The following is a 26,940-nucleotide window of genomic DNA, read 5'->3' on the forward strand; positions in this document are numbered from 1 at the left end:
TCAAATTTTTTCCGAATTCGCTTCTCGATTTTCGAGCCTCGGAACGCTGCGGCACCGGTTTCCGACCTTATCGACCACCTATCCGATCCGTACACCTACACCCGCCTCGGCGTGTATCGAACGAGTGACGAATTTCGTACGAGAAAGTTCGGGTGAGAGAGAGGGCGAGGAGGAGAGAGAGAGAGAGAGAGAGAGAAAGAGAGAGAAAAAGGAAACAAGAATACGTAATTATCGTTACGGTCTCGTTAACGGGAACGGACGTTGAATTGTGTTTCCCTGTTTCGGCGCAACATCCCGGCAATTACGGGGGAGCGAAGGGTGTATCGCGTGACTACGGGAAATTTAGGTTTTATCGAAGAAAAGCTCGATCGAATTTAGAAGTTGAAACCGGTGCGGGCTCTCTTAATTAACGAACGCTAAATAAATCCGTTCGGGGCGAAACTCGAATGGGTCGTGCACACGGGGTGCGGGTGGCAGCCGTAGAATTTATTTCGGCATCGACACGGAACGTTTCTTCGAGAGACAAGAGAGAGAGAGAGAGAGAGAGAGAAAGAGAGAGAGAGAGAGAGAGAGAGGTCGAGCCAGCCGAGTGCCGTTTAGTTTAATACACGTAACGCTACTCTCCGCCTGCTTTTTCTCCCAAATACTCTACTTCCAACCGATTCGAAGTAGTATAAGTCGTGGACAAAGTAGACGGCGTACAGAAAACCTCCATTAAAGTCCCTAGAAGTGATTAGTACCTTTCCCATCTTCCCCCTCTCTCCACCCTTTTCTCTAGCCCGACCTTTCCCTTTCTCCCATTCTACCCTTCGTCCTTTCACCACTTTCTACGTCTTCCTTTCCGTCCGTCCGTCCGTCCATCGTTCTAGATCCCTCGTACCGTTCGATCTCTCGACCGGTCACGATTTCGGTTCGTCGTCGGAGAGCGCGCGCCACGATTCCGGATCAACAACGGTAATGGCCGTGAGAAAACCGTTCCCGAACCCTCGCCAACGAGATTCGCATCGCAACCCCTCTATACCCTCTTTTCCAAGTATTTCCATCGCTTTTTCCAAAGTCCGATCTCGCAACCACGCGTTTCGCACGCGTCTGCAACGACGACGCGAGTATCCGACTGGTCGAGCTAAAAGCATCGACGCCGGCCGCCTCCCGCGACGCGTCCTACGAGATTAAATTCGACATAGATAGTTTCTCGTCGCTGATCGCGGATGAAACCTGGCAATCGCCCCAATTTCATTTCGTTCTCGCGAAAAATAGCGGCAAAGGGACCGGGTCGTACGTGTGCGCGTGTACGTTGCGGCGATGATGGCGATGCAGTGGCTAGGGGGTAGGTGCGGCCGAAAAAAAAGGGGGTGGATGCGGATTGTAAACCGACGCGTCGAAATCCCGATTCGAAAAATAGAGCGACGCGTTTCCCGTGAACCGGAAACTTGGCGGACGTTAAATTTAGCCGCGCACCGATCGGGAACGTTCGGTAGATGGCCGGGTGGGTGGATGGGCGGGTGGGTGGCGGTCGGTCGGGCGGGAAACCGGTGGTAGATGGAGGACGGACGGAGAAAAGTATAACGTCGATTCGAACAAGTTCACGGAAATGTCATTCGGCGGGAGTAATCCACTCTTTTCCCTGATTTAATCAGTGGCCGGCCATAAATCAGCCGGTAATTAAAAGAGACCATCGTCGATGGCGGCAGTAAACATGGCCTAATCCATTTCGCGCTGGGTAGCTCATAGGTGTGGATAGTATGGGAGTGGAAAAAAGGTCGTAGCCTTTCTAATTTAATCTGGCGAATGATTCCGTGATTCTCGAAGCCGGCGGCAACCCTTTCATTACTTACGTCCCCACCCTACCCACGGGGTACCCTCGCGCGCCACGGTAGCTCCCGAGCCTCTGTTCCTCCTTTGCCCCGCGGACACCCCCCCAAGAACCGGCGCAGAACACTAAATCAGCGACCAGTGTAATTTTTGTAATGGGAGGTGTGGCCTCGTAGGGGTGGTAGACGCGTCTCCCGACGGGAGAACCGGACATATAGTAGGGATGCCATCCCTGCGTTCGCCGCGCGTCGAGCAATGGTAGGGTTCGTAGGGGCGATTTTAGGGGTGGAATTCTACGATGCGAGCACGCCGCTTCGGTGGTTAATCCTCCGTCGCTATGTCTCGACTCGGGTTACGATCCACCACGCTACCCTCTCTCCAACTCTCTCTCTCTCTCTCTCTCTCTCTCTCTCTCTATCTCTCTCCCCCCCTCATCCTCTATCGCTTCCCTTTTTCTTCCTTCCCTGTCGTTCCCTCGCTCCGAGACTCGGCCGCGCGCAACGCGTGTACACGTTTACGCGCACACTTTCGTCGCGACACAAAGCGACTCCTTCGTCGCTTCATCCTCGAAAGGACGGTAATTAGAGACACTTCTGTTTCTACGACCGATGCCCGCGTGGTTATTAAATCGCGCATCGTGCTACGGTTTCCGACGAGTCTCCTCCTTTGCCATTCCAACGACCCGCATCGGTCGACTTCGTTATTCCCGCCTTTAATTAACTTACATCGAATATACAAGTCAAATGTCGCGGAATCGTCGAGCCATCTCTTAAAAAAGACCTCCACTCCGTCGTGATCCCCTTATTTCCTTCCGATCGAATCCGCACTCGACTCGTGGGAACATATTCCGCACCGATACGACTGTGGCGCTTTGATCATCGTCTTAATCGGCTTGAAACGCGAACTCCCGTTCCTCGTTGCCTCGAGAATTTCGCTCGAGTAGCAGTTAAACTGCGCGGCAGCGTAAATGGTTCGATGATAGGTGGCCGCGGAGTGGGGGGGGCAGCGAGTGCGGGTTGCGTTTGATGGCTGGTGCAAATACGGGTTTCGGTTCGCGCGAGTTCCTCGGGTTCGGATACGGGTGCGATGACGGTCGAGTGTGACTGACGGTGGTGGGGAGAACGGCACGGGCGGGGAAGCATGGAGCAGCGACGGCGGAGTGGCGATCCGGCGAATGGTGGGAGCGAGAGCGTCGGAGTGGGGCGCGTGAAGGGGCGACCGGTCGCAGGAGTGGGGATTTATCACTTTCGGTGGCGTGCCGCGGTCGCACGCGGTACTCGGTAGTTTACAACTGACCGCCGAGCGGGAGGTTTCGTGACTCTCGTCGTCTGCTCCAAGATTCCTCGTTCACGGTGTTTAAAGGACGCGGGATGTCCGTCGTATCGCGGTAGAGTAAACAGAGTCGCGCTCGAGGTCGAAGGCAGCTTCGCTCACGGTCCGTATATTACGTTGTATTCCGGTATCGGTCGAGTCGAACGTTCTCATTTTTCATGGCGAGTCGAATAGTAAACAGTGAACGTTGTTCTGTGCAGCTGGTGTAGTGTCACGTGACGGAGGGAATCTGGACAACCGTGCACGGCGCGAGGTATCCGTGGAAACTGGCTCGGACTTCGAACTCTGTCAGGTAAGTCACGCAATATTTTCATAAATTACGATCACTCTCGCTACCATCTTTCTTCGCGTAACGTGTCCCCGATTAACGAGTGGCCTATGGCTTCGCTTTAAACGTTCTCTCCTCCTTATTTTTCCGGTTGTCTAAATATCGCCCCTAGTTGTGACGACATAAACGAGACGCGAGAGAAAAAGAGAGAGAGAGAGAGAGAGAGAGGGGGGGGAAGAGAGGAATTCGCGATGCGGCGTGTAATTCAAATTTCACAAGTTCCACTCGGCCAGTCCGGTTCGAGCACGATCACACGTTCAATTTAACAGGGGCTTCCGGTGAAAACCGCATTTGCCCTTTCCATAGTGGAGCGATTAACGTGGGTGCGCGCGCGCGCGCGCGTTTGTTCCCGCTCAATCCGCGTCGTTCGAAAATTGTTATAAAATTCCGCGTAATCCGCTTTGTATGCGAAAAGTGGCAAATGAAAAAATGGCCGTGGGACGAATGAAAGGTGAAAATTACGCGCTGGTTCGATATCGGGCACAGAACGCGAGAGAAACGTTCACCATTATCGGCGGATATTTTATTTTTCCCGATGCCCGATCCGCTCGCGGTTTCGCCACCACTACGACGACGACGACGACGACGACGACGACGACGACGACGGTGGTGTTTAGTCATCGAACATTGACTCCGTTCCGCTCGTCCTCGTCGTCGCCCCGCGGCAGCGAAGGCAACGCGGTCGTATGGTTGCCGTTAGCGATACCGATTCCTTAGAAGCGTGCTTAAACGGTGGTGGTGTTTAGTCATCGAACATTGACTCCGTTCCGCTCGTCCTCGTCGTCGCCCCGCAGCAGCGAAGGCAACGCGGTCGTATGGTTGCCGTTAGCGATACCGATTCCTTAGAAGCGTGCTTAATCTGCATCCCGTCAAATGCTGGCACATTGCTACGCTAAGTTTCGCGACACGAGGTGGCGCTCGATTACAGCGGCTCGCGGCGAACGGGAATTTTTTTCAATCAACGGCCGGAATTACCGTGCGAAACGCGACGTTTCGTCGCGTTCATAACACGATACCGCTGTTATTACGAATGGGACACCGGTCGTTCGCTTTAATTGACTTTGATACGCCGCGCACCCGATGTTTATCCCGCTCGCGCGAAGCGTAGACAAAAGGAGAAAAAAATTTCATTCACGGAAGCGTTATTCGCGAATTACGCCGGTATCGTATTCGATCGATCCTCCAGCGAATAGCCAACGAGCGCGTCGGTATAAATATTTTCCCGTTCTCGCGAAATCCACGCCATTTCTTTCCACGCCCCGCGAATTATCTCGTCGAATCTTCGATCTATCCGTTTCCACTCTCCCCCCGCGGTCGTCCTTCGTCCCTCGTCCAGACGTTCTCGACCACGATATCCACCGCGACCGGATATTCAAGGGGCAGTCCGTTGGCCGCCCCGAGCGGGGCCGTGGGACGCGAGGGTATCCGGTCGTTTGAATTTCAATAATTGGCGCCAGTTTTAGTAGCGGCGGCGGTCTCGTTAGTCGCCCTCCCGAACCGAGTGACTTAATTATTTCGTTTGAAGTCCGCGGGAGACGAAGGGGGTGGTGGGGGTGGGAGAGGTCGTGGCGAAGGCGGAGACAGAGGAGGCCTTTGGACGGGACGCGCTGCTGGTGTACGTACGCGAGCGTGTGCGGTCGAAGGCATACTCCGGTCGGCGCGCAGCTCGCAAATAAATCGAGAAAACTGGAGCGAGGGAGACGGTGGAGCGAGGCAAACGTTTATTTTACACCGACAAATTGCTGCAGCTAATTAGCTCCGGCTAAAAGCAGAAGTATGACCGTGACGCCGCGCCTCGTGTCGCGTCGCGTCGCGTCGATGTTGTTGCTGCCGTGGCACCGGCACCGCTCGCGCGTCCGTGTAACCACGACGCACAGCGTCGCGGCCTTAGACGCGCGGAACGATCCGCGACGATTGTCCTTTTACACGCCGCAGCGCCGTACTCGCACTCCGTGCTCACACGCACCGGCCGTGCCGCAATTAGCGCCCGATTCTTTCCCCCTTTTGCCCGCGGCCTCTCTCCTCCTCTCGGGCTTTTGTTACGCGTGGAAAACGCGGCAGGACGAGAGAGATGCCGGAAAGCGGCTTAACGTCTTGGCGAACGATCCGCGATCGCTCCGCGACACGACGCGTGACACGTTCGCGCGAGGTATCTGTCGGCGATGCCGAGGAAATTATAGGGGGCCGTCGGTTGCGATATAATTTAATAATGCCGGCCACGCGTAATGTCTTTCGACACGCGTCAGCGATAATTCCGAGGCGAATGTCCAATAAAAAGCCACTTTGCCCGATCGAAATATCAAATGTAATCCTCTTAAGTCGGGTGCACCGGTCGAACGTGTATCTCCGGGACTGACCATCGTACGCTATCCTTTTCTCCTCTTCTCTCTACCCTCTCGTCGTCCACTCTCTCCCTCTCGTTCTCTCTCTCTCTCTCTTTCTCTCTCTCTCTTTCGCGCCCTCGACTCACCGCGTCGCGTCGCGTCGCGTCCCACGCTCGCCACAGCTCTCGTGGAACGCTCGATTCTCCGTCCTCGTCGCGTCCACGCGATTCACCCGCGAACTTCTAAGTTAACTTCTAACCCCCCAACACCCTGTGTTCCCTCGGTTCCCGTCCCTAGATCCAGAGGCGTTGCTTTTACGGCGATTGAAGCTTCCCGTGGGTCCTTGGGCACTCCGCCAGGTGGCAGTGCCGCGTCCTTCTGGGCGTCGGCCCCCGATATTCCATTTACAAGATTTTTCAGGCTGCCTTCCACTCGGCTCGAATATCTCCCGGCGTGATCCGCGCGCGTGTCGGCGGTGCTTGGCCGTCGCTTCTCGACGTTTCGTAAGAATCCCCTCGCCTCTTGGAAATTCGCCGCTTCCACGCCGCCACCATCGCGGCCCGGTCTAATTTTTCGCGTGCCTCCCTCCGTTCGCCACCGCCGAGTGGGCGGGCCGCGGCCGCACGCAAACGCGAATATAATTAACTCGAACTTTAATTCGTTTCGTTCGCCGGCCGGCCGTTCGCTATTCGATAAGGTAATCGGGCAGGATTACGCGAATTTCGGGAACATCGATCGACCCCCCGGGAAGATCGTTGCCGCGCGTACGCTCACGATTTCCGGTCACGATCCGCGCTCTCCGGCTCGATCGAACGTACACACACGTGTGATAGGGCCGTAGGTAGAGCTGCCAGGATGGTAACCCGCGACGAGTCCTATCCGCGCGGACAGTACCGCACGGATCGGAACGGATCGGAACGGAACGGAACGGAACGGAATGGATTGGAGAGGAGCGGAGAGGATCGGAGAGGAGCGGAATGGAAGGGAAGAGAGCGGAATAGAATAGAAGGAAGAGAGCGAGCAACGGTCGGTGCGCGGCAACGCGCAATATCGGTGTCCCCCTGATCATTAAAGAACCATTTGCAGTTGCACCGATGCCGACCGACGTTGAATAATTAACCGGCCACCGACTAAAATCGATTCATTAATTAATAAAGCGGCTACGCTCGCTTCTACTAATAACGCCAGTCCACAATTGAATAGAGATCGCGTTCATTAACTGTCCGTGTACTATTAGCAGCGGTTGCGGTACATTACGAACGAATCGAATCAACTGACCAGAATGATCGAGTTTACCAGGCCGATAAACAATTTTTCTGCCCTGCCTGGCCCCAGGGGTGGCCGCGATCGCGCGCCATCCTCGCGTCCTCGCCACTCGTTGCAACCTCCACACCTATCTACCTACCTACCTACCTACCTACCTACCTACCTACCTGTCTACCTATCTAACTACCTGCCTACGCGTGACCCTACGAGCCCGTATAACCCTCGATACCCGTTCCGATCCGCGGGATAGCGGACGAGTTTCTGCGCCCTAAACCGCGAACAATGACGGCTCGTTTCGTGTCACCGGGCTAAAAAGACTTTGTTCCCATTGTTAAACGTTTCACCCATCTCTCCTCGACACGGCTGTGCTCGCTATCGGCGTCGCGCCGCTCCACCGTCTCTCTTCGTGCCGCGAATTTTCTTTCCCTGCTTTTCCTTCGCGTTCCGAACACCAACGAACGAGGAAGAAACTTCCTCCCCCTTGCCCCGCTCGCCGCTACTCTATCCACCTCTCTGTTTGTCCGTCTTTGTTTCTTTCCCTTCAACCCCTCCGCCCTCTCTCACTCTCTCTCTCTCTCTCTCCTCCCTTTGCCCGGCTCTTCCGCTCTTCGTCTCACTCTGGTAGTCGTTGGTCGGGCGTGCCGGCTATTGGCCAGGATATCTTTCGATTATCAAGACCATCCGTAGCTACCGCCTTAGCCGAACGGGCGCCGTTGTCTTCTCGGCTCTTTCAATTAATGTTTTGATTGATTTCGGACCCTTGCCCGGAGGCCGACCCTCCCCTTCCGGCTGGTGGCTCGCCTTCGATCCTTTCGAGCGCACGATTCTTGCCTCGCCGCTGCTTCCTGCGCTCGCGTCATCGATCTTCATATTTACCTTTTAAGCTTCTATTGTCTCGTTTATACCGTTCCGCGTTATTCGTTCGCGATTATCCTTGCGGCGAGGTAACGAGCGTATCTCGTAGGCTGCAGGCTGTTCCGCAGCGCGGGACGCGCCACGACGAAGACGACGACGTCGACGACGTTTCGCGGAGGTCGCGTGGCGCGTGTTGGAATAATTGATTAAAAGTCGTCGTCGCGAGTAGGTGGAATCAAAGAGCGAACGATTTCGGGGAAAGGGGTGGGATAACCGTTAGCCGCAGCTTTCTCCCCGGATTAACCGAGACTTCCGTTTCCCGATGCCCGTGTACGTGCCGCGAAGAATCCACGCGGAGAATGGACCACCGGTGCGGGTGTTTGGCAACGTATTCGAGGTGGCAGCGACGCCGCAGACGCCCGCAGTCGTCGACGCCGCTGCTACTAGGCACCGGGAAAGGAAGCACAACGATCCGGCCTCGGCTCGGTAGACGGTCCCTCGAATCGGTGTTATACCGGTGGCTGTTTTATTGCGAGATTTGCGGCGTGGCCTCTCCGTGTAACAAGACTTACTGAGATCTTAATAGAATCTGAGACCACCCCCTCTCAGCGAGTCCCGTGGCACGGAGTAACGCCGTCTTCGGCTACAGCCCCGTAGCCTTCGTTTTCTAACTCGCTCTCTTTCTCTCGCTCTCTCGCTTTTTTCCCTTCTCTTAGTCCTCTCTTTCCATCTCCGGAGTTTCCTTTTTCCGCCAGAAAGCTTCGTTTCCTCTGTCCCTCCTTCGTTGCCCGGCCTTTCTTTGGCCGGAGAAGGATGGAAGGAACAGGGAGTTGACCCCGGCGCTGCATCCCTCTATCAGGAAAAGGGGTGCTTATTCTAAGCGTATATAAGAGGGGTAGGAGAATGCCCGGGGTGGGCTGTGGGGTGATTTATGAATATTGCCTACCGAGAAAAGTGTATCGCGCCGCCGCGCGTCGATTTTACCTCCACTCGGAGGACTTTGAAACGCGTACGCGAACTTTCTTCCATAACGTTCCCGTCGTTCCGATTAGCGGGGGAACCGGCGAAATGGAAAAGGGGATGGCGCGACGGGTCCACGAGGTGTACCGATCACGGATCGATCTCGGTCGGACCCTGGTGCGCGCGGTACGGCGATCATCCGATCGTTCCGCCTTCGCGTGGAAAGTCTCGCACGATCGTCCGATCGGATCTCTCCGTGTCTCCGAACCTCTCGTTCGTTCCCTCGTTTATCGGCGAACGAAATTCAGCGGGGATTCCCCGAGTTGGAAAACGAATCGCGGGTAACTGTTTAACGAAGAGATAAAGATCGCGGCCGTCGACGCGACGAATTCGAACGGCGATATTGGCTGCGAGGATCGGCGAGATTACGCAGACGCGATCGCTGTAAACCTGGTCGGGTCGGTGGACCATTCTTCACCGTACGCCGTAATTAATTTCGCGTTTTATCGCGGCATCGACTATTAATTACAAGCGCGGAACGACGACGAATGGTCGTTGGGTCGACAATAGAGAAACCTTATTAATAAATATGCGCGGCCGCGGTGGCACGAGCGTGCACCGTGCCAGACGAATGGTCGTTGGGTCGACAATAGAGAAACCTTATTAATAAATATGCGCGGCCGCGGTGGCGCGCGTATCTTGGCCGCGTGGCGCGCGATAATGGCGATCGCGAAATTCGAAACACGCTTCTCTGTGTCATCCGGTCCACTCGTGACCCACGTGGACGGAATATCCGGCCCCGGCTCTTTTCCAGCGTAAATATAAACGTAACACAGACAAGAACGAAAATAAACACGCTGGATTCGGAAGGGTCGTATAATCCCGTGTTCCGCGATATCCAGCGGGCCATTCGAAAACGTACACCGTGATTTTCCGATACTCGAGGGAGGGGATGGGTGTTTTCGAGTTTCTCCATGACAGCGAAAATTTTTCATCGCGGTAGATTCTTCGGAGAAGATCGTTACGCGAAGGGTAGATAGGCGAGATAGAGAAAGGTTGTGGCGCCCGAGGCCATGGATGATCGTCCGGTAGAATCAATTTTATATCCCGCTCCTCTATTTAAATTTATCATTTCGGATCTGGCAGGGACAAAAATAAGTTTAAATCGAATTCCGTCCTCCCCCTATCCGGGACGACATCCACGCGCAACCGCCTACCATTTATCCCTATATTCTTCGTACCATCGAACAATTCTATTTCGCTTTTCCAGCAACCACGAGGAACCTGTCGTCTCTCGACGCGTCGTCGTAGGGGCCAGCAGCGGTACCACGCGAACCTCGTTCCTCGCAGGACGATTTAATGGGTGCCGCGTCAGACGCGGGTACGTTTCGCGTCGATACGCGTGCTGCCTTACGCGTTTGATACACGGGCGGGAAAAGTGGAAAATAAAGCCGGTCGGGGAGAGGAAGAGAGACAGTGAGAGAGGGTGAGTGAGAGGTGGCGATATATCGAGGAGATGCGAAATCGTTGCCATCCGAGACGCGTCTCCAGCATCGTGTCTCGACCTCGTCGTCTTTTACCCCCATTCTTTCCGCTCGTCCTCGTTTCGTCGTCGTTTGCTCTGTTTTTAATTCAACGGCGACTGATTAAACGGAGAAACGTTGGAATAAAACACGAGACGGCGGCGAAATTCCGCGGTTATTCGCGACGATAATCGTTAGCGTAGTTACCGGCTAATTAGCGGGAAGCTTCGAAAATATCTGGACGCTCGGATACGACGCGGAGGGAGGAAAAACGTAGCGAGAGGGAGGGTGGCAGGACGGTGGCGTAAACGAGGGAAAGACAGAGAGCGGCTAGAAGAATATTTTATAACGAGCTCTCGCTACGAAGACAGCACCGCGCTGGTACGGTTGCCAGCGCGTATAACGGTAAGATCGGGAGTAGATCTGTCTCCCCAGGAAGCTTGTTAGGCGTCGGCGAGCTCCGCTATCTTCTAATTGGCGATATAATGATTCTGAAGGATGGAATAGCATGGTCCTGAAGGGGCCGAGGAGCACCCTACTCCGTACCTTCCCTTGTTAGGGGTGAAATTAAAATTTGGCTCTACCTACCTTCCTGCCTCTCCTCCCTTTGCCGTCCATCTCTTCCCTCCTCCACTGTGTTCCAACCGATTCGCTCTCTCTCCCTCTCTCTCTCCCCCTTCCGCGCCGTTCACCTCTTGCAGCCTCGTCCTCTGCTTCCTCCCTCTGTCTCCCTTCCACCCTCGTCCTTTGGCTACCTCCTCTTCTCCCTCGTGGATTCGTTATGCGACCGCTGTGAAATTTATATGTCTTCCGGTATAGTTGGAGATTCGACCGCGAGGACGAGGCTAGAGGCAGCAGGCAGGAAAGGCAGGCAGGCAGGATCGTCGTCGTTATCGTGTTGTTCGAATTTCGAGGATCTTTCTTAGAAAGCTCGGCTGGTCGAGAGCACCGCGCGATTGCGTTTGTTATCCTACTTCTCACTCCTCCTCGCACCCTCTTTCTCTGTCTCTCCCTCTCTCTCTCTCGTTCTCTCTTCGTTCTCCGTTTCCGTTCCCAACGCGTTCGCGTTATTCCGCCTTCGTCTCTTTCCCCGGCCACGGTTCTCGGGGTGGTGCCGTCGTTAAAAGATGAAGGACCGAGGATCCGTGGCGGCCGGATCACGCGGCAAACGATCTTGTCCTCGCGCGAATTTCCCGGAGCGGCGGGCGAAATTTCGCGGCGGCGCCATAATTGCGACGATTAAACGCGTCCTACCGGCGCGCCGGTTAATTGGACGAGTCGGTTCGAAAGTGGCGTATCAAGCGGCGATTTCGTTTTATATCACCGGAAACTATGACTCGTGAAATCAACGCCGGGGCACCGTAGTTAAGCGTCGATGCTTAATTAAACGTTAATCTCGCGCGCGATGCCGAACGAAGGCGGCGGTGGCGGTGGTGGTGGCGGCGGCGGCGTGAGTGGCGGCGCTGGCTGGGACTGCGCGGAGGCACGGGCGAGCGGAGTGGAGCGGAAGGGTGGCGTAGCCGGGGCGAAATTAAGGCTCGCCGGTTGATTCGAATTCTCCTTGAGAAATTTCCTTTCCCTGAGAACGCCCTTCGTGCGCTCTCTAGTAGTTACTAAACTGGTCGTCTCAATTAGCGAAACTTGCAGCTACGTTACCGACTTCCAATTAGTCATAGGTTGCAAACTGTATCGCGCTTACTGGAGCGAGACTAATAACTTCTAGACCATGAAATATATGCATAGATACACGATGCAAATTAGCGGTGCACAGCCGGGCGGACGTTTATGAAATACTTTAACGTAAGAAAAATTTCGGACCCCTGCGAAACGAGTCCTCGCGATTAAACGTATTTCTCGGCCCGGTCTTTTCCTTGCTCCATCCGCTTCGTCTTCTTCCTCTTGCTCCACGACCTCGTCCCACCCTCGGTCACCCTCCCCTGCTTTTCAAAGATTCCGGTAACGTCGCGATACGGATTTTTTCCCGCGTGAAAGTTCAACGTTCCAAGACGCGCGAGACGAAACGAGACAACGAACGTTCGCGTCTCGGGATCTGACACGTTTGCGCTTTCGAACGAACCTGTACGAGTCCGCGCTCGCGCGAATGTACGTATGTGTGTGTGTGTGTGTGTATGTGTGTGCGTGTGCTCTACACACGGACACGCGTATTCACCGACGACCGTCGATCCTCGGCGAATTAATGTGTGTGTATAATGTGTGCGTGTGCTCTACACACGGACACGCGTATTCACCGACGACCGTCGATCCTCGGCGAATTTACGAAGGCCCTTGTCGCGCGGCTGATAGTTACAGGCCTGGTCTCAATTAGTAGAACTTACGTCGCTAGGGTCCAATTAGACGTAGGCTAGAAGCTACACCCTGTTTGCTCAAGTTTGCCGTACCTATGCACCACCGTCCGTCGGATGGGGTTGCTGCCCGTCCTGTACCTACCAAGCCTGTTGAAGGTGTCTTTTTCCTACGCTAATGACTAATTAGCAGCCTCTCCACTTCACAGTATAATGACACGGGATACAGCCTTGAGCCGTCGGCTGGGATCATTATTAAACCCCGAAATTGCAGTCGTGCCTGCCGCCTCGTGTTATGCACCGCCTCGTGCCCTGTACTTTGCCCTATCCTGCGCTCTATTCCCAACCCTGTTCAACGCGTCTTCGTGTACCCTTGCCGCCACGCCGGCGTCGCGACGCACCGCGCTCGCTCGTCTCGCTACCCGCTCGATCCACGGCTCGAAGGACACGCGGCAAGATGCGGAACGTGACTCGACGAGGATGAGGGTGCGTTCCGCTTTCGCCTCCCTCTTGCACGCAACGCTTCCTCCGACTGACTACTTGCTCCTCTTCCTCTTTTTTCTCCCTCTTGGCGCCTCTCTTGTCTCCCTTTCACTCTCTCTCTCTCTCTCTCTCTCTCTCTCTCTTTCTCTCTCGCCTCTCGCCGCGAATATTCTCGTATTCGCCGATCCCCTTCCGTCTTTTCTTCCATTCCATTCGATTCGATCGCGTACCTTCCGTTATTGTTAATATTTGATCGGTTCGTTTCGCCGAGCCACGAAACGTCGAGTTCCATCGGCGGATACGAGATACAGACGCGTGAAATTACTTGTCTAATTGCTTCGGGACGCGATTAAATAGGTACGCGCGGAAATCCGGATAAGTACGGAGCTATTCTTAATTGCGTATCAATATTGCACGACCCTGTAACGCGAAACGAGAGCAGGATGCTGCGCTGTCGGATGACCCAAACGGTATCGTTGGATTCCGCCTTATTTTTCCAACTAATTTCATTCCCGACGCACGGTTCGAATCATCCCGATCCGAATGGTCCACTTTCGACCCTCCCACGCGATATTATACAACCGCCGTTCTTTCCCGCTTATTATACAACGGACAAATTCGTTTCGTTCTCCCGAATAATGCCCTCCCCGAAATCGTGCCTTCCTTCCTACCTTCCTTCTTCCACCGCCGCTTCTTTTACATTTATTTATTTCCTAAACGTCCGTCCCCGCTGGCTACTTTATATTTGACATTTTTATTAAACCAGCCGGTAGCCCCGCGTGTCCGTAGCGACAGCGTATCTCCCGGGGACGCGGCTTGCGATCCCTGGCCGCGCACGAGGCCCCGCTCGCCCGCCACGCGTTATCCCACATCGCCGCTGTTAGGGCAGTTTCGCAATCTCGCGAGGGTGCCTGCTCGTATCGAGCGAATAAAAACCCGTTTCCGTCGTCGATTCCTCGATCGGACGTGTCCCGTTTCCGACCCCATGTCGCACTGCTCGCTCCATTTCTCCGCTCGCGAGCAGACAGTCGACGCGTGAACCACCCTGTATCGCGCGTCCTTGGGCGTCCCGTCCGTAAATCAACTTTTCCCTTTACGATTCCGTCACGTCGGAACACGGCGTCGCCCGAGTGCGAGCGGCTTTCCCGCGCGAGAACGATTTTCGCGCGGTCGATCGGTTCGAGGAGTCTTCCACGGGGAGAGTATTTTTTTCCGCCCCGTCGAAGCGTCGAGATCACCGGTAAATCGGACTCGCGGTGCTACGTCGGATGCCGTGGCACGGTCAACCGATCGTCGATACCCTCGGCGCGCATTGTCGCGAAATAATAGAACGGTAAATTGACGGGATTAATTTAATTTTATCTAGCGCATGATCGGGCCCGGGCTTCCGATAACGGCGTGGAATACCGCGCGTGCGGAATTGGATACCGCGCGCGGCTGACAAATAACCGTACACCCGTGAAAAGTTCGATCGGCACGCGCCTGCCTGCTTCCGCTTAGGATGACTTCCGTCAGCGACGTGCACCCCGTCGCGATTCTGCCGGATCCGTGATCGTTGGGCTCTGGCCGGATGAAATTCGCGTCTGGCGAGGACGGTATCGGTGGACCGAGCGGACGAGCGGCATCGGCGCGGGAAAGGAGCGGACGGGAAGGAAGAGTGACGCGTGTAGGGGTAAGGAGCCGTTAGAAGGGGACAGGGAAGAGAGGGAAAAAATAAATCCGGAGGAAAAAATGGAGCGCACAAATCGTTTGACGAATCACGAGGCGCCTCTTGGATACCGGCGCAGGTGGGGCACGCTAAGAGGGGGCCAAGGGGATACGCGGTAGAGGGATGTTTTTTTCCTCCGCGGCGCCTCTTTAATTTGCCCTCCAATTAACGGACGGGGTCCTATTTGAAAAATACCTGCCACGAGGGCTGGCAATTATACTCCTTCCTTTTTTTTTTGCGCCACGAGCGCGTTATTAGCGCTATCCGTCGTTCCTCTAGCTCCTCCTTCTCCCTCATCTCCCACACTCCTTTCCTTCGCTCTCTCGCCCCCCTTCCACCCTCTTCCTCGTCATCCCTCCGACTACCCTCTCTCTCTCTTTCTCTCTTCTCCTCGACCCCCGAGTGGAACTGTGCCTCTTCCTTCCCACCATCCGCTCGTCCGCGTCCCACCCGCGCTCTCTGTCACCCTCGGTTTTTACATGCGTGTGGCCGCGTTCGCGTATATCCGTATCCTCGCCTGGCTGTATGGGTTTTACGTGCATCGGAAAGCGCGCGAGTGCCGGTGGTCCAAGGGGGAGGACACACGCGGGCTGGTACACGGGCGAGAGGGGTGGCGTCGCGGTGGATGGAAGGAGAGGAAGAGAGACAAACGGTCGGAAGAGGGAAACGAGAGACAGAGAGGCAGCGAAGGGAAGGGTATAGGTGGTAGGAGGTGCAGGAAGCGGAGGACGAGGCGGAGGAGGAGAGAAGGCGGGGAGGGATGGAGTCGGGGTGCTGGCGAGTTAGAGGAGTGGCGTTTATAACTCGTGCCCGGGTCTCCAAGCTTTGAGAAGGCCAATTAGCAGCATAAAGCTACAGCTCGGCCCCGGGGCCGAGGATGTTTGTATGTAATAATGGATTGTTACTCAAAGTATCCGGCTAATTAATTAAGCCCCCGCGCCTCGCCATGCAGCCACTCACCATTTTAGCCGGTCGTCCTCCTTCCCTCGGATCGCCTTTAGAACGCGTTCGTTCCTGCGAATGTGGTCGTTCGTGTTTCTCTCTCCTACCTGCCGCTTTTCACCCTCGCCAGGCCGCATCGGTTCGAACGGTTCCTCGGGATCGATCGCTCACCCCCGGTCACCCCGCGTGGATCTTCGAAACGCGGGGCCACCGGATGCTACCGCCGGCTCCGGAGTGCCTAACACGCGCTTCCGCGTGCATATCGGGATCGATGGATCGCGGATCCAAATCGCCCGATCGATCCGTGTCCTCCTCCTACGCCCCCCCCCCTGCCGCCGTGGATGCGTTGATCGCGTTTACCACGAGCTGCCCTGCTCCGTTTACGCGTCGGATTAATCCTGTAAAATATTAACGCGCTTTTTTCATTTATTCCCGCCGATGTTTTCGAACGCGCGACGTCCGCCGAAATAGTAAATTTCCGCGTCGATCCATCGAAAAACACGGGCACGAGAGATTTAGCGCGCGACGGCGGACGACCGGTCCAATTAGCGTGGATCGTTATTGCGTGTTGTCGGCCACTTAGCAGACGCTTATTATCGCGACGTACGTGTACATTACGCGGTGCCTGTCTGCGAGGCCATTGTTACGAACGCACAATGGTAGGGAGACACACACGATTCACGATGTCGCGGATTTAACGAGTCGCCCGTTCTTGTTCCGTGTTGCAGACGGCGTTCTAGCCGAAATCACGATGACGATGGACGTGAGCAAGTCGGAGCCGAGTAAAAATGGCGCGACGCAACACAAGTGCGCTGGATGCGGCAAAGCGATCACGGAAAGGTGAGATTCTTCGTCGTGTTCCGTTCTATTTTCGTCTTTTCAAAAAAAATGCCAAACGTCTAAGGACGAGGGAGAAAAATCCGATCGATCGATCGCGAATTGTAAATTATCGAGAGAGAGAGAGAGAGAGAGAGAGAGAGAGAAAAGAAAAAAATGAAATAAAAGGAAAAGACGAAAAAAGAAGAGAAAGTAAAACTGTTCGGTCGGTCGAGAGCTAAGCTTCTTTCGGATAGCGGAAATCACGCCGAAAGATCAGCTTGGAGGGTGATAGGTTGGAGGTCGGTAAGAAGGAAACCTATGGTCGGTTCTTCAGGTATCTCCTCAAGGCCATGGACCTGTTCTGGCACGAGGACTGTCTGAAGTGCGGGTGCTGCAACTGTAGGTTAGGAGAGGTCGGTTCTAGTCTGTTCACCAAGGCCAACCTTATCCTCTGTAAGAGGGACTACCTCAGGCTGTTCGGGAACCCGGGACACTGCGCGGCCTGCAACAAGGAGATACCTCCGTTCGAGATGGTTATGAAGGCCAGGACGAACGTCTATCACCTGGACTGTTTTGCCTGTCAACAGTGCACTCATCGGTAAGTTATTATCGATCGCGAGATCCTCCGCTCGATTCTGTCTCGCTTTTACTCGGAGATCTCGGGTACGCGTTTACCCGTCGCGTCGTGACGAACGGCGACGCCGTGATGGAAACGAAGGAAAAGGGGGAGAGTGTACGCGCGCAAAGGTAACAAAGACGACACGGGGGTGGGGCCGGAAGGAAGGGCGCGGGGGTCCCGGGTACAGAGAAATACAGGGGACGAAAAGAAAGAAGCGCGAGAGTACCGGTTTGCGAGAGACACGGTTCGCTCGGGAGTTGCTTTACAGGTCAGCTGGGAAATCACCCCGTGCTCTATCCGTCGCGACCTCTTCCTCCGCTCGCGCCGGCATTCCACGCAGGAGGAGGCCAACTTCTCGTCGCGTTACTCCCGCGCCACGTCCCAGCCAACCCCGCCTGTTCTCCGCCCCCCTGAGACCAGTTATGTAATTATCCGGATACTGCTGACATTTTTGTATCATATTGCTCCGCGCGCAGGCACACCGAGGCCGTGTCCCTAAATGCCGAACCGGAGCTCGCGACCAACCGTCGGGACGGGGGGGATCGAGGGGGTGGGGCGAGGAGGAAATTCGCGACGCGATCGTTGGCCGCTTCGCGACCTCGATCGCGAATCGCTCGGTTGGTTTTACCACCAATTTATCGCTCTCCTCTCGTCTTTCGCGATTACCCTCTCCCCCTTCCGCCGCGTCCTCTCGATGGTCATGTTTTATTAAAGTTCCGCAATTTGGCTCAAAGCGATCTTTCCCTCCACCCTTCCTCTTGATCATCCGGTCTGCCATCTGACGCGTAAATTACAACGGACAGAGCGGCGAGTAATTTGCCGGGATGCGAAATTTTATTGCCGCCGGTAACGAGGCTCGAGTAATTTCGCGACTTTACCCTCGTCGTCTCTAGCGGTCGCGATTCTCTATCTTCGACGTCGGCCAACGGTGGATAACGGGGGACAAAGAAACGCGCGGTGAATGACGATACGACGACGACCACGACGACGTCGACGACGACGGTGACAAGAAACGGAGAAGGACGGCGGGCGCAGGGGGTGGTTGTGGAAATGGGAAAAGAATAAGCTTTCGATGAAAGAGGCGGTCAATGTAAAACGGTGAAACTATGGAACCGTGGCGAAACACAATGCCGGCTTATTGACGAAACGAAAGGTTTGGAGGGTAGCAAAAGCGAACGGTTGGCAGCGGTCTCTGGTACGTAGGTACGTAAGAGGGCGCGCGAAAGAGAAAAAGCAACGAGCAACGGCGAGAGGTCGAGAGAGGAGAGAAGCCGCGCGCGGACGAGGGAGAAGGCGAAACGGAACAGGAGAATGTAGTTTGGAGCCAATAACAGTGGCTCGTCCAGGCGTGCGACAAACGTTGTACAGCTTCTCAAACAATGCGAACAAAAGAGCATCAATTTTACGTTTTTATCGCGTGGCATTGTCTGTCTTCGACAATGGGCCGAGCGGGCAGCGACGGAGCCGCGCCGCCATGCCCAAAGCAGTGTCGCGTTCATCGCGGTACAACCGACTTCAACGGAATCAACGAAACCTGCTTTTGTCCCCGTGATTCACCCCGGCACAGTGTTGCACACACGCGACGTTCTTGCGGTTCGTTGCAAGCTTTTTCCACGAACCCCGGGACCAATAGCCTCCGCGATTGCCCGTTTCGTCCAACGATTCGTTCCGAAACGCGCGCGGGACCAACGCGTTTTCACGCTGGATAACCGACAGCCTAATTTCTATTACAGTTTCCAACGCAAGCGGTGGCTTTGATCGCGCCCTCTATCGGAACACAGCGGTGGTTAGGAAGCCTACCTTTCGACAAAGCTTACCTTCAGCCTATGCTCGCGTTTTTTCGCCTAGATACCTGCCCACTATCGTCTACCTTCGTATCACGTATTCGCGTGAAGGTTTTCACTGGCACCGGCAGCGGCACCTTGGAAAATCGGTCGCGATGCTCGAGATACGAGAGCCACGACCAGAGAACCGTCTTTCGCTTTAAACGAACGAAATTGCCGACGATTAGATTTCATTGGTAATTTAGCGTACCGCCAATCTCGCCAATTATTCCCGTTTGATCGAAGCCCCAAACGTTTCGAGGCTCGGCTCGAAACGATTCCGGGCGTTCTCCGGCCGGATTTAGATATTTCCCGCGGCAGGGGCGAGAGGTGGCAGAGGATCGTTTCCAATTATTTCGTCGGTAAAAAACGAGCGGGCGAACTCGAGGAGGGCAATTATACGCGGGGCGCCGCGACGTGTAACGCGACGACTTAGAGTTTGCAATTAAACAGCAACAATTACACGGGGTAACTTTAGACTGTAATAACACGGAATAAAGGGTTGCCGGTGGCGGTGCCTAGCCTACCACCCTCCTGGTTAGAGGATGATTTACCGATCCAATTAGATATCTCTCTCTCTCGCTCTCTCACCCCAGCGCACCAACACTCCTGCGATCGTTTCGCGTGTACGGACAGTTTCGCACACGCACACACACACGCGCGCGCGCGCGGGCGCGTACGCGTCCTCCGATGCGCCCGCGCGCGCGCGCGAACAAGCGGGAATACGCGTCCCCTCGACGTTTCTTCGATCCTCTTGAGAAGACGTCCGGTCAAATTTAACGACCGCCCAGTTAATGCCCTCGCCGACTACAAATTGCAGTTTGCCGTCCTGGCGTCGCTAATTCGACGTCCCCCCCCGATTCCTCGTGCTCGCGCGACGCGTATCGAACCATCGGACAACCAGCGTCCGCTTATTTCTCAAAAATTGAAATTACTCGCCCCCCCCCCCGTTTCTTTTCGTCTTTCTTCTCGCGTCCTCCTTCGGTTCCCCCTCGATCGCGTTTACGACGATCGTTGGAACGTAGGCGCGTCGCCATTACGCACCGAGAGCGCACCGTACAAGCCCGGATAACGCGATATCATTGACGAACTTGGAACGGACGCGAGGAACTCGGTATAACGAGTTTCGGCATCGAATGGGAAACCTGTTCGAAAATAGCTGTAATCGCGTTGGATACGTTTATTATTCGACGTCGCAGTCTCGCGATTCGCATGCAGAACCAGTTACCTCTGGCCAGGAGAGACTTTGTACCTCGTCTTTCAATAGCACGTTCGTACCCGGCGTTCGTTTCTTATCCGGCCCCTCCCCTTTGAGAAAAGAGACGCCGAAAACCTGCACTTAGACCATAAGCGCGCCATTAATCGTGCCCGGCGCGGTTGTTCGGGCCGATACGCTTAATTTGCCTGGCAACGCCTCGCAGCTGGACGAGAGCGCGCGCGGCTTAATCCTCTTTTCTGCGTCGAGGAAACTCGTCCCGTCGCGGCAGAGGCGCAAATTAAACCGGTAACGCTGGCACGGGTCCCCGGACGCGATCGCGACGTTGCGACGCGGCGCGTATGCAAATTTTATTCGAGAAACCTGTGTCCCTTCAAAGAAAAAGATTCGCAGAGAAGAGGGCGCGGTGAATGTTTTATTTCGTCGGCGCTGCCGCCACGACCTGCCTCTGCTCCTCTTCTCTCTCTCTCTCTCTCTCTCTTTCTCTCTATCCCGGCCACGCTCCGGGGACGTTACAACTGCATCGAACACGTCCCATAAAACGAGTCTAATGGGGTCACGCATTGGCACCGGTTACTTTACTTATTTACGCGAAACCCGGCTTCCGGCCATGGCCGTCCGTTTTCCACGGCACCCGGACGTGTCCGATTTTTCTTGGATCCTCCGAGTGCGTCCAGGTCCTCCTGCTCTCCGCGACCCTCGTTAAACATTCAACCGAAGCGATCCGGGAGACCAGCCTTCTCTCTAGATTGAAATTTTCCACCTAGACCGCGCCACGGATCTCGTCTTCCCGCTACCAACGCTTCGCCGACCATCCTTTCCGCTTGCAGTTGCTGCTCGGTTAATATTTCACGCGCGCCGTTGTTGCGGTTCGTCGTTGCTTCCTCTCCTTTACCGATCCTTCGCCCTCTTTTCATCCACCCTTTGACTTAACCTCGTCTCCAAGATCGTTAGGGGTAGTAACTCGACGAGAGTCGACAGCTTTCGTTCTTGTTCCGCTTCTGCTTCTTTTTCTTCTTTTTCTTCTTTTTCTTCTTCTTCTTCTTCTTTTTGCTCGCGTGGAAATTCGACGTGGATAGTCGTTTCGTTGGAGCCGAGTTGGGATAACAAAGTCGTAATGGCAATAAAGCGGAGGAATTAACCGGGGGGATTAAATCGTAGCTGACACGGCGCGTCGAAAACGCTAGATGAAAGCGGAAAATCGGCGAGTATCGCGCGCTGGTATTGTGCCGCGATAGACAGCTGCGCCGGTCGCGAGAATTAGAGGAATGGGATTCACGCGGTATTATTCGCGCGATCATAATAGAGGCTGTGGAACGAGTGCACTCGTGCAACAGTATAATTCCGCCGGCTCGTAGTTATGCGAATATCTACTTCGATCCAGGCTCGCGCGGAGGTACGGCTGAAAGAATGCGACGCGAATCGTTGGTACTTGTCGCCTGGCATTCACGGCATATTACGATAAAAAAGAAACGCGCCAGCGGGGAATTTTAATATCGTCAAATAGTATTCAAACTCTCGACGCCTTCGAACGACACCGTGACCCATAAAGGTAAATTCCTTCGCGTTACTTTGTATCGATCACTGGCTAACGCGTCTATGCGCTGCGGATCTGTCGGCGCACGATTAACCCTCGAGGAAAGCGGAAGAAAAGAGAGAAAAGGGGAAAAAGAGAATAGGAAAAGAGAGGGTTTAACCCTTTGCACTCGAGAGATCGCCATTTAATCGGAGTCTAAAGATGGATGTTAATTGATATATCGATTTTACAATTACCCAACGATGCGTGGAACATCGAAGTAAAATAATTCTACGTCCTAATTTGCATACGATTTCTTATTTACCGTTTTGGAGATATCCTTGACTTTATGGCAGAAAGCCTTCGAATTACTATTTCCCTGTAACGAAAAAATCGTCGAGTGCAAAGGGTTAAAAGCCACCCCCGTGGCACGGGTCGGAGTGGGAGCGAGGATCGGAGGGGAAAGAAAGCATAAATAAGCAAGCACGGTTAGGTGCGAGGCAATTGACAAGGAGGAGAGCAGCAGTAGCAGCAGCAGCAGCAGCACCTTGAAAGCGGGAGGAGAGACCGGTCTCGCGTGGCGGAGGCCAGAAACCAGCAGGTGACGGTCAGCTGAATAGCGGGTAGAGAAAGGCGTGGGAGAGAGGCACAGAGGTGACAGAAGGGCGACGGAAGAGTGAAAGAGAAAGGGCGAGGGAGGAGCAGGGAGGAGGAGGTGGATCAGAGTACAGCGTCATTTAGCAGACGACGCGTATAATGGGGGAAACGAGCGAAACCCGGTATAAGCTGTGCTCGTCGGGAATGGCCGCGCGCAACGCGATAATTCTATTTGCCGTACGATTATGAGAGTATCTACCTCGAACCAGACTCTGCCGCTCTCGTATTTCGCTCTCGTATTTCCTACCGGGATCAAAGCGGATGTGAGACCGCTCGCGGACAGAAGCCCGATAATAATTATTTGTCCGACACGTTGCGATACGCTCGTTATCCACCGCTCGTCCCCTGCCACCCTTTGTCATTGTTTCCCCCTTTCTCCCCGATTTTTTATTTCCCACCCCTTTTCCTCCCCCCTTTCCCTCTTTTTATTTTCTCATTTTTTTTTTTTTATTACCTTTTTTTCCATTTTCAATTTTTTTCCGCTCCTCTTTTTCTCTTTTCGCTTTTTCTCGTTGCAACGATCAACCGATTATCGACGAGCTACCGAGCGACGACGCGACTGCCACGCGGCGCGGCTCGCGAATGAAAGAATCGGTGTGTGTCCGTGCTTTTTTCCCACTTTTTCTCTCCCCCTTTTTATTTTTTCCTTTTTTTCCTCTCATCCACGCTTTCGCTTTGAATTCTTCTCGCCGGTTTAAAAATAACGCGCTGTTTAACAGTCGTTGTTCTTTCTTTCGGTCGCGTCCGCGGTTTCGAGCGCGACGCGAGAAACGTCGAGAAGATCGAAGCGAGGGAAAATTATCCTCTCCCCCGTTTCGCTTCTTTCGGATCGAAGCGAGAGAACGGCGAACGGGGTTAGGCCCGTTTGAGCCGGTTCGCCCGGTACCGTAACACGTAACAGGTGACGAGAAACGTATCGCGCGCGGAAATCTCGGGATTCGTCGCGGCGCGGCCGTAGTCGGTCGGAAGCGCGCGAGTGGAAGGCGGCGCTGTCACCAGTAGCCACTCGTTTTGATTGCAGGTTTTGCGTGGGCGATCGATTCTATCTGTGCGAGAACAAAATCCTGTGCGAGTTCGACTACGAGGAGAGGCTCGCGTTCGCCAATATGTCGGTACAAACACCGGCCACGCTGGCGTACATCAAAAGGCAACTGCCCCCAGCGCCGACACCGCCTGGCCAGAACATGCATCCGGGTCACAATCCGCTGCAACCTCATCAGGGACTTGGCCAGTCGGTGGGTCAACATAATCACGTGTCGAACGTAAGTTAAGAGAGGACCGTAACCGTTTGAAGCGTTGTTTCACGCACGCGTGCGTAAAAGCATCGACGCCTTAGTCGGTGTGTGCCGTGGCCGATGACAGGCGGAGCCGGTGGTGTTTTAATTGGAAACGCTGCACGCCGGAAGCTCTCGTCGCGTGATCGGTCTCGTTCGCTCACCCGAGGGACCTGCGACGTACGATGCACGCTTCGCTTTGGCTTCCTTTTTGTCACGCTCGCGTTCCCTTTAGTTTCGCTACGTTTCGATACGCTTCGGTCCAACGAAAATAACGAAAAACCTCCGGCCTTTGACCGTTTTCCATGGAATTTTTCCCGCGCGTACCCCACGCCACCGGATCGAAATAATCTCTCGATCGCGTCGCCACGATTTCGGCTCAGAGCCTCGCGATCGACTCGCGGTGATTCGCGTTTACCCCGGAAGTAACGGTCTTTTTATTCGCCGCAGGGGCAGATGTCGGGGAGCACGCCGATGGTGAACGGGACGGCCATAGGCGTCGGTGGACCCAGGGCTCCCGGAGACATGAACAACAACGGGCTGTCGGGGCCAGCGTTCGGCCCGGTGAAGCCACCGCCGATGTCCATGCAGGCGCCGACCAGCTGAAACGAGGTGTCATCCCCCTTGAAGAAGCTCAGATGTCTCAGCGGTTATTGAGGCTATTCACGCTGACCGACGAGACGACCGAGAGAGGGAGCGGTACGGACGAGGATTAAAACGTCGTGACGAAAGTGAACGCGAGGAATAGGCAGAGTGATAGACGGACAGACGGACGCATAACACGTGGATCGGTGAGGAAATAAGGGGTTGCACGAGGCACAGGTTGCAAAGAGAGAGAGAGAGAGAGAGTGAGAGAGAGAGAGAGAATGAGAGAGAGAGAGCGAGGGTAAGAGGATAGGAGGAAAAGGAGGATAAGAGAGGGAAGGAAGACGGAATGGAGAACGAGACGATCTCCGTGAAGGATCTCGAGGACACTTCCGGGCGATCGGACGTTTCCGGAGACTTTCGTTCAGAGGTTGGGAATATTCACTGTGATCGCGAATTATATGAATATAAATTTATGGAAAGATACGATAGAACCGCATAGGACGTGAATATCGTGCACGCGCGACGAGACGAGACGAGACGCGACGCGTCGCTCGCCGGCGCGTGCAGACAGAGATACGGTTTAACGCACGTCTTGTAATATACGGTACAACGTGTAACACGATAAAATAGGCGATTTATGTAAGATACGTTTCTAGCGTGGAGTGGAACGATTTAGAAGCGCGTGAGCAAGGGTGGAAGGAACGACGGAGTGAGAGGCTGAGCGAATGGGGCAGAGTTTTCTGTAAATATCTGTATCGTCGACTCTGCAACACCGAAAGACTATCAGTATACGCAGACCAATCGATGAATTTCCATACGACACGGTACTCGCGATTCGTCCGCATTCGACGTTAGATCGGCAAGGCGAACGCGGGACGAGTCGAGGAAAAGAAACGGTATCGTCGTAAGTTCGTTCGTAAGTTACTGTTTGCTGTTTTCCAATTTTATCGTCCGCTCGAGGAACGAACGTACGGTTCGGTTCGATTCGATTCGATTCGAAAACGTCGACCGATCGAAACGCGCCACGCCTTGGTGGTTCGCTTGCTCCTCGCGCGAGGAACGCGAGCAATCTCACCATCGACCGTGTGCGAATGCGACGAATCTCGAGAGCGCTTTCTTTTTCCAAAATCTCGGTATACGAGGCGCGAGCAAAAGGCGTAACACGATGGCTAATACCAAAGATTAACGATGTAAGTTTCGATGCCCCTCGGGAGCGATTCGACGTCTCGGTGATAATAGCCGTAGCGGTTTAACTCGATGCCCGTGGCTCCGTTGCGGAGTCACGGATGCATCTTTAACGCGGCCTGCGAATCGGAGAACTCGCGAAACGAGGGGCTTAGAGTCGCGGCTTTACGCTTTAACGCCAAAACACGAGCGAGAAACGGTCCGAAACGACGAAACGGGAAGAAACGCTGCGCTGCAGGAGGGAGAGAGAGAGAGAGAGAGAGAGAGAGAGAGAGAGAAAAAAAAGGAATGGGACGTGGTAGAACGGCGACATCGGTACCAAAAGATGGCCGAAAATGTGACAACCGCGTTGCGTGCGCTGACAAACGATCCGTGGCGAACGTCACCGACGAAGCGCCACCGGGGATCGCGATCGCGACCATCGGCGAAGAGAACTCGTATGATCGATCGCACGATCGGCCGCGAGTTTCTTCGCGAGTCGCGCGCGATTCCAGCAGACGCACGGTCGCGCTGATACCGCGCCAGATACCGCGAGTCGAAACCACCGAATCGATTAAGTACAAAAGAGGTTACGCGAAGACGGAGGAGAGGATGTGCCGCGAGGCAGGCGATAGGCGTTCTTGTGAACGAGAGCGAGCGAAAGAGCGAGAGAGAGAGCGAGAGAGGGAGAGAAAGGACGAAAACTATAGGAAGTGATTCGGGCTCGGAACGCGCGACAGAGCCGAACACACTTTTCTCTCGTTTTTTTATCCATCTGTATATAAATATCATTTATTAGCGCACTATTAATATATTTACCGCCTCTATAGGGGCTCCTATTACTACCGAGAAAATATAACATTCTTATAAATACAACCACACCGTGAGTTTCAAGCGTGTCTTCATTTCGTCTCTCCAGGACCGGCCGTACCACCGAGCACCACCATACGCCGTCGTCTTTTATTCCCCTATTTATGGCTCTTTCCGCGACGTTTACTTCCCCGCCATCCCGCCTCTCCCTGCCTGCTCCTCTTCGACGAGAAACGAAATCGCGACACGCCGTCGTAGAGAGATCCAGTGATTCGTGCAGGCCGTATTGTCCGCGCGATACAGGGAAACCGGCTAGAACCGAGCCGGGACGACGAGGGTGGGCTGCCGGGAAAGGGGTGAGGGAGAAACAGCCAAGGGGAGGCAACGCGATTTCCCTAATGCCTTCCAGCCCACGGAGTTGAATGTTATTATGCACGGTGAAGACTTTATAATAGGACGTTGAAACTCTTTAAAACTCGCGGAGAACGGATCCTCTAACCCCCTTCGCTTCGTTGCGCTACCCTCGAAAGGGCTCGTCACTCCTCCGACACTCCAACGATTTTCCTCGTTGCGCTCAAAAATTGAGAGGTTCGTTCCGAGTGTCGCGCGTTCTTCGTC

The 26,940-nt window shown here is 54.5% G+C and overlaps 1 protein-coding gene across 3 annotated transcripts in view; it reads left to right on the forward strand.

The window, feature by feature from the left end:
- The window catches only part of LOC108554813 (LIM domain only protein 3), a 66,285-nt gene extending 41,654 nt beyond the window's left edge, over positions 1-24,631 (forward strand). For 2 of the 3 annotated variants that reach the window (XM_017910208.1, XM_017910207.1), the window contains exons 3-7: positions 3,345-3,436; positions 16,565-16,676; positions 16,990-17,253; positions 23,508-23,748; positions 24,211-24,631. In XM_017910208.1, coding sequence (XP_017765697.1) covers positions 16,588-16,676; positions 16,990-17,253; positions 23,508-23,748; positions 24,211-24,366 — 750 coding nt within the window. In that variant the 5' untranslated portion in view covers positions 3,345-3,436; positions 16,565-16,587 and the 3' untranslated portion in view covers positions 24,367-24,631. Of the gene's footprint in view, positions 1-3,160; positions 3,248-3,344; positions 3,437-16,564; positions 16,677-16,989; positions 17,254-23,507; positions 23,749-24,210 lie in introns of those variants that run through there. The other variant, XM_017910209.1, reaches the window with a different exon arrangement.
- The last annotated feature ends 2,309 nt before the right edge of the window (positions 24,632-26,940 follow it).

The sequence above is a fragment of the Eufriesea mexicana genome, unplaced genomic scaffold (assembly GCF_001483705.2).
Source record: "Eufriesea mexicana isolate 0111107269 unplaced genomic scaffold, ASM148370v2 scaffold77, whole genome shotgun sequence".
Lineage (NCBI taxonomy): Eukaryota > Metazoa > Arthropoda > Insecta > Hymenoptera > Apidae > Eufriesea > Eufriesea mexicana.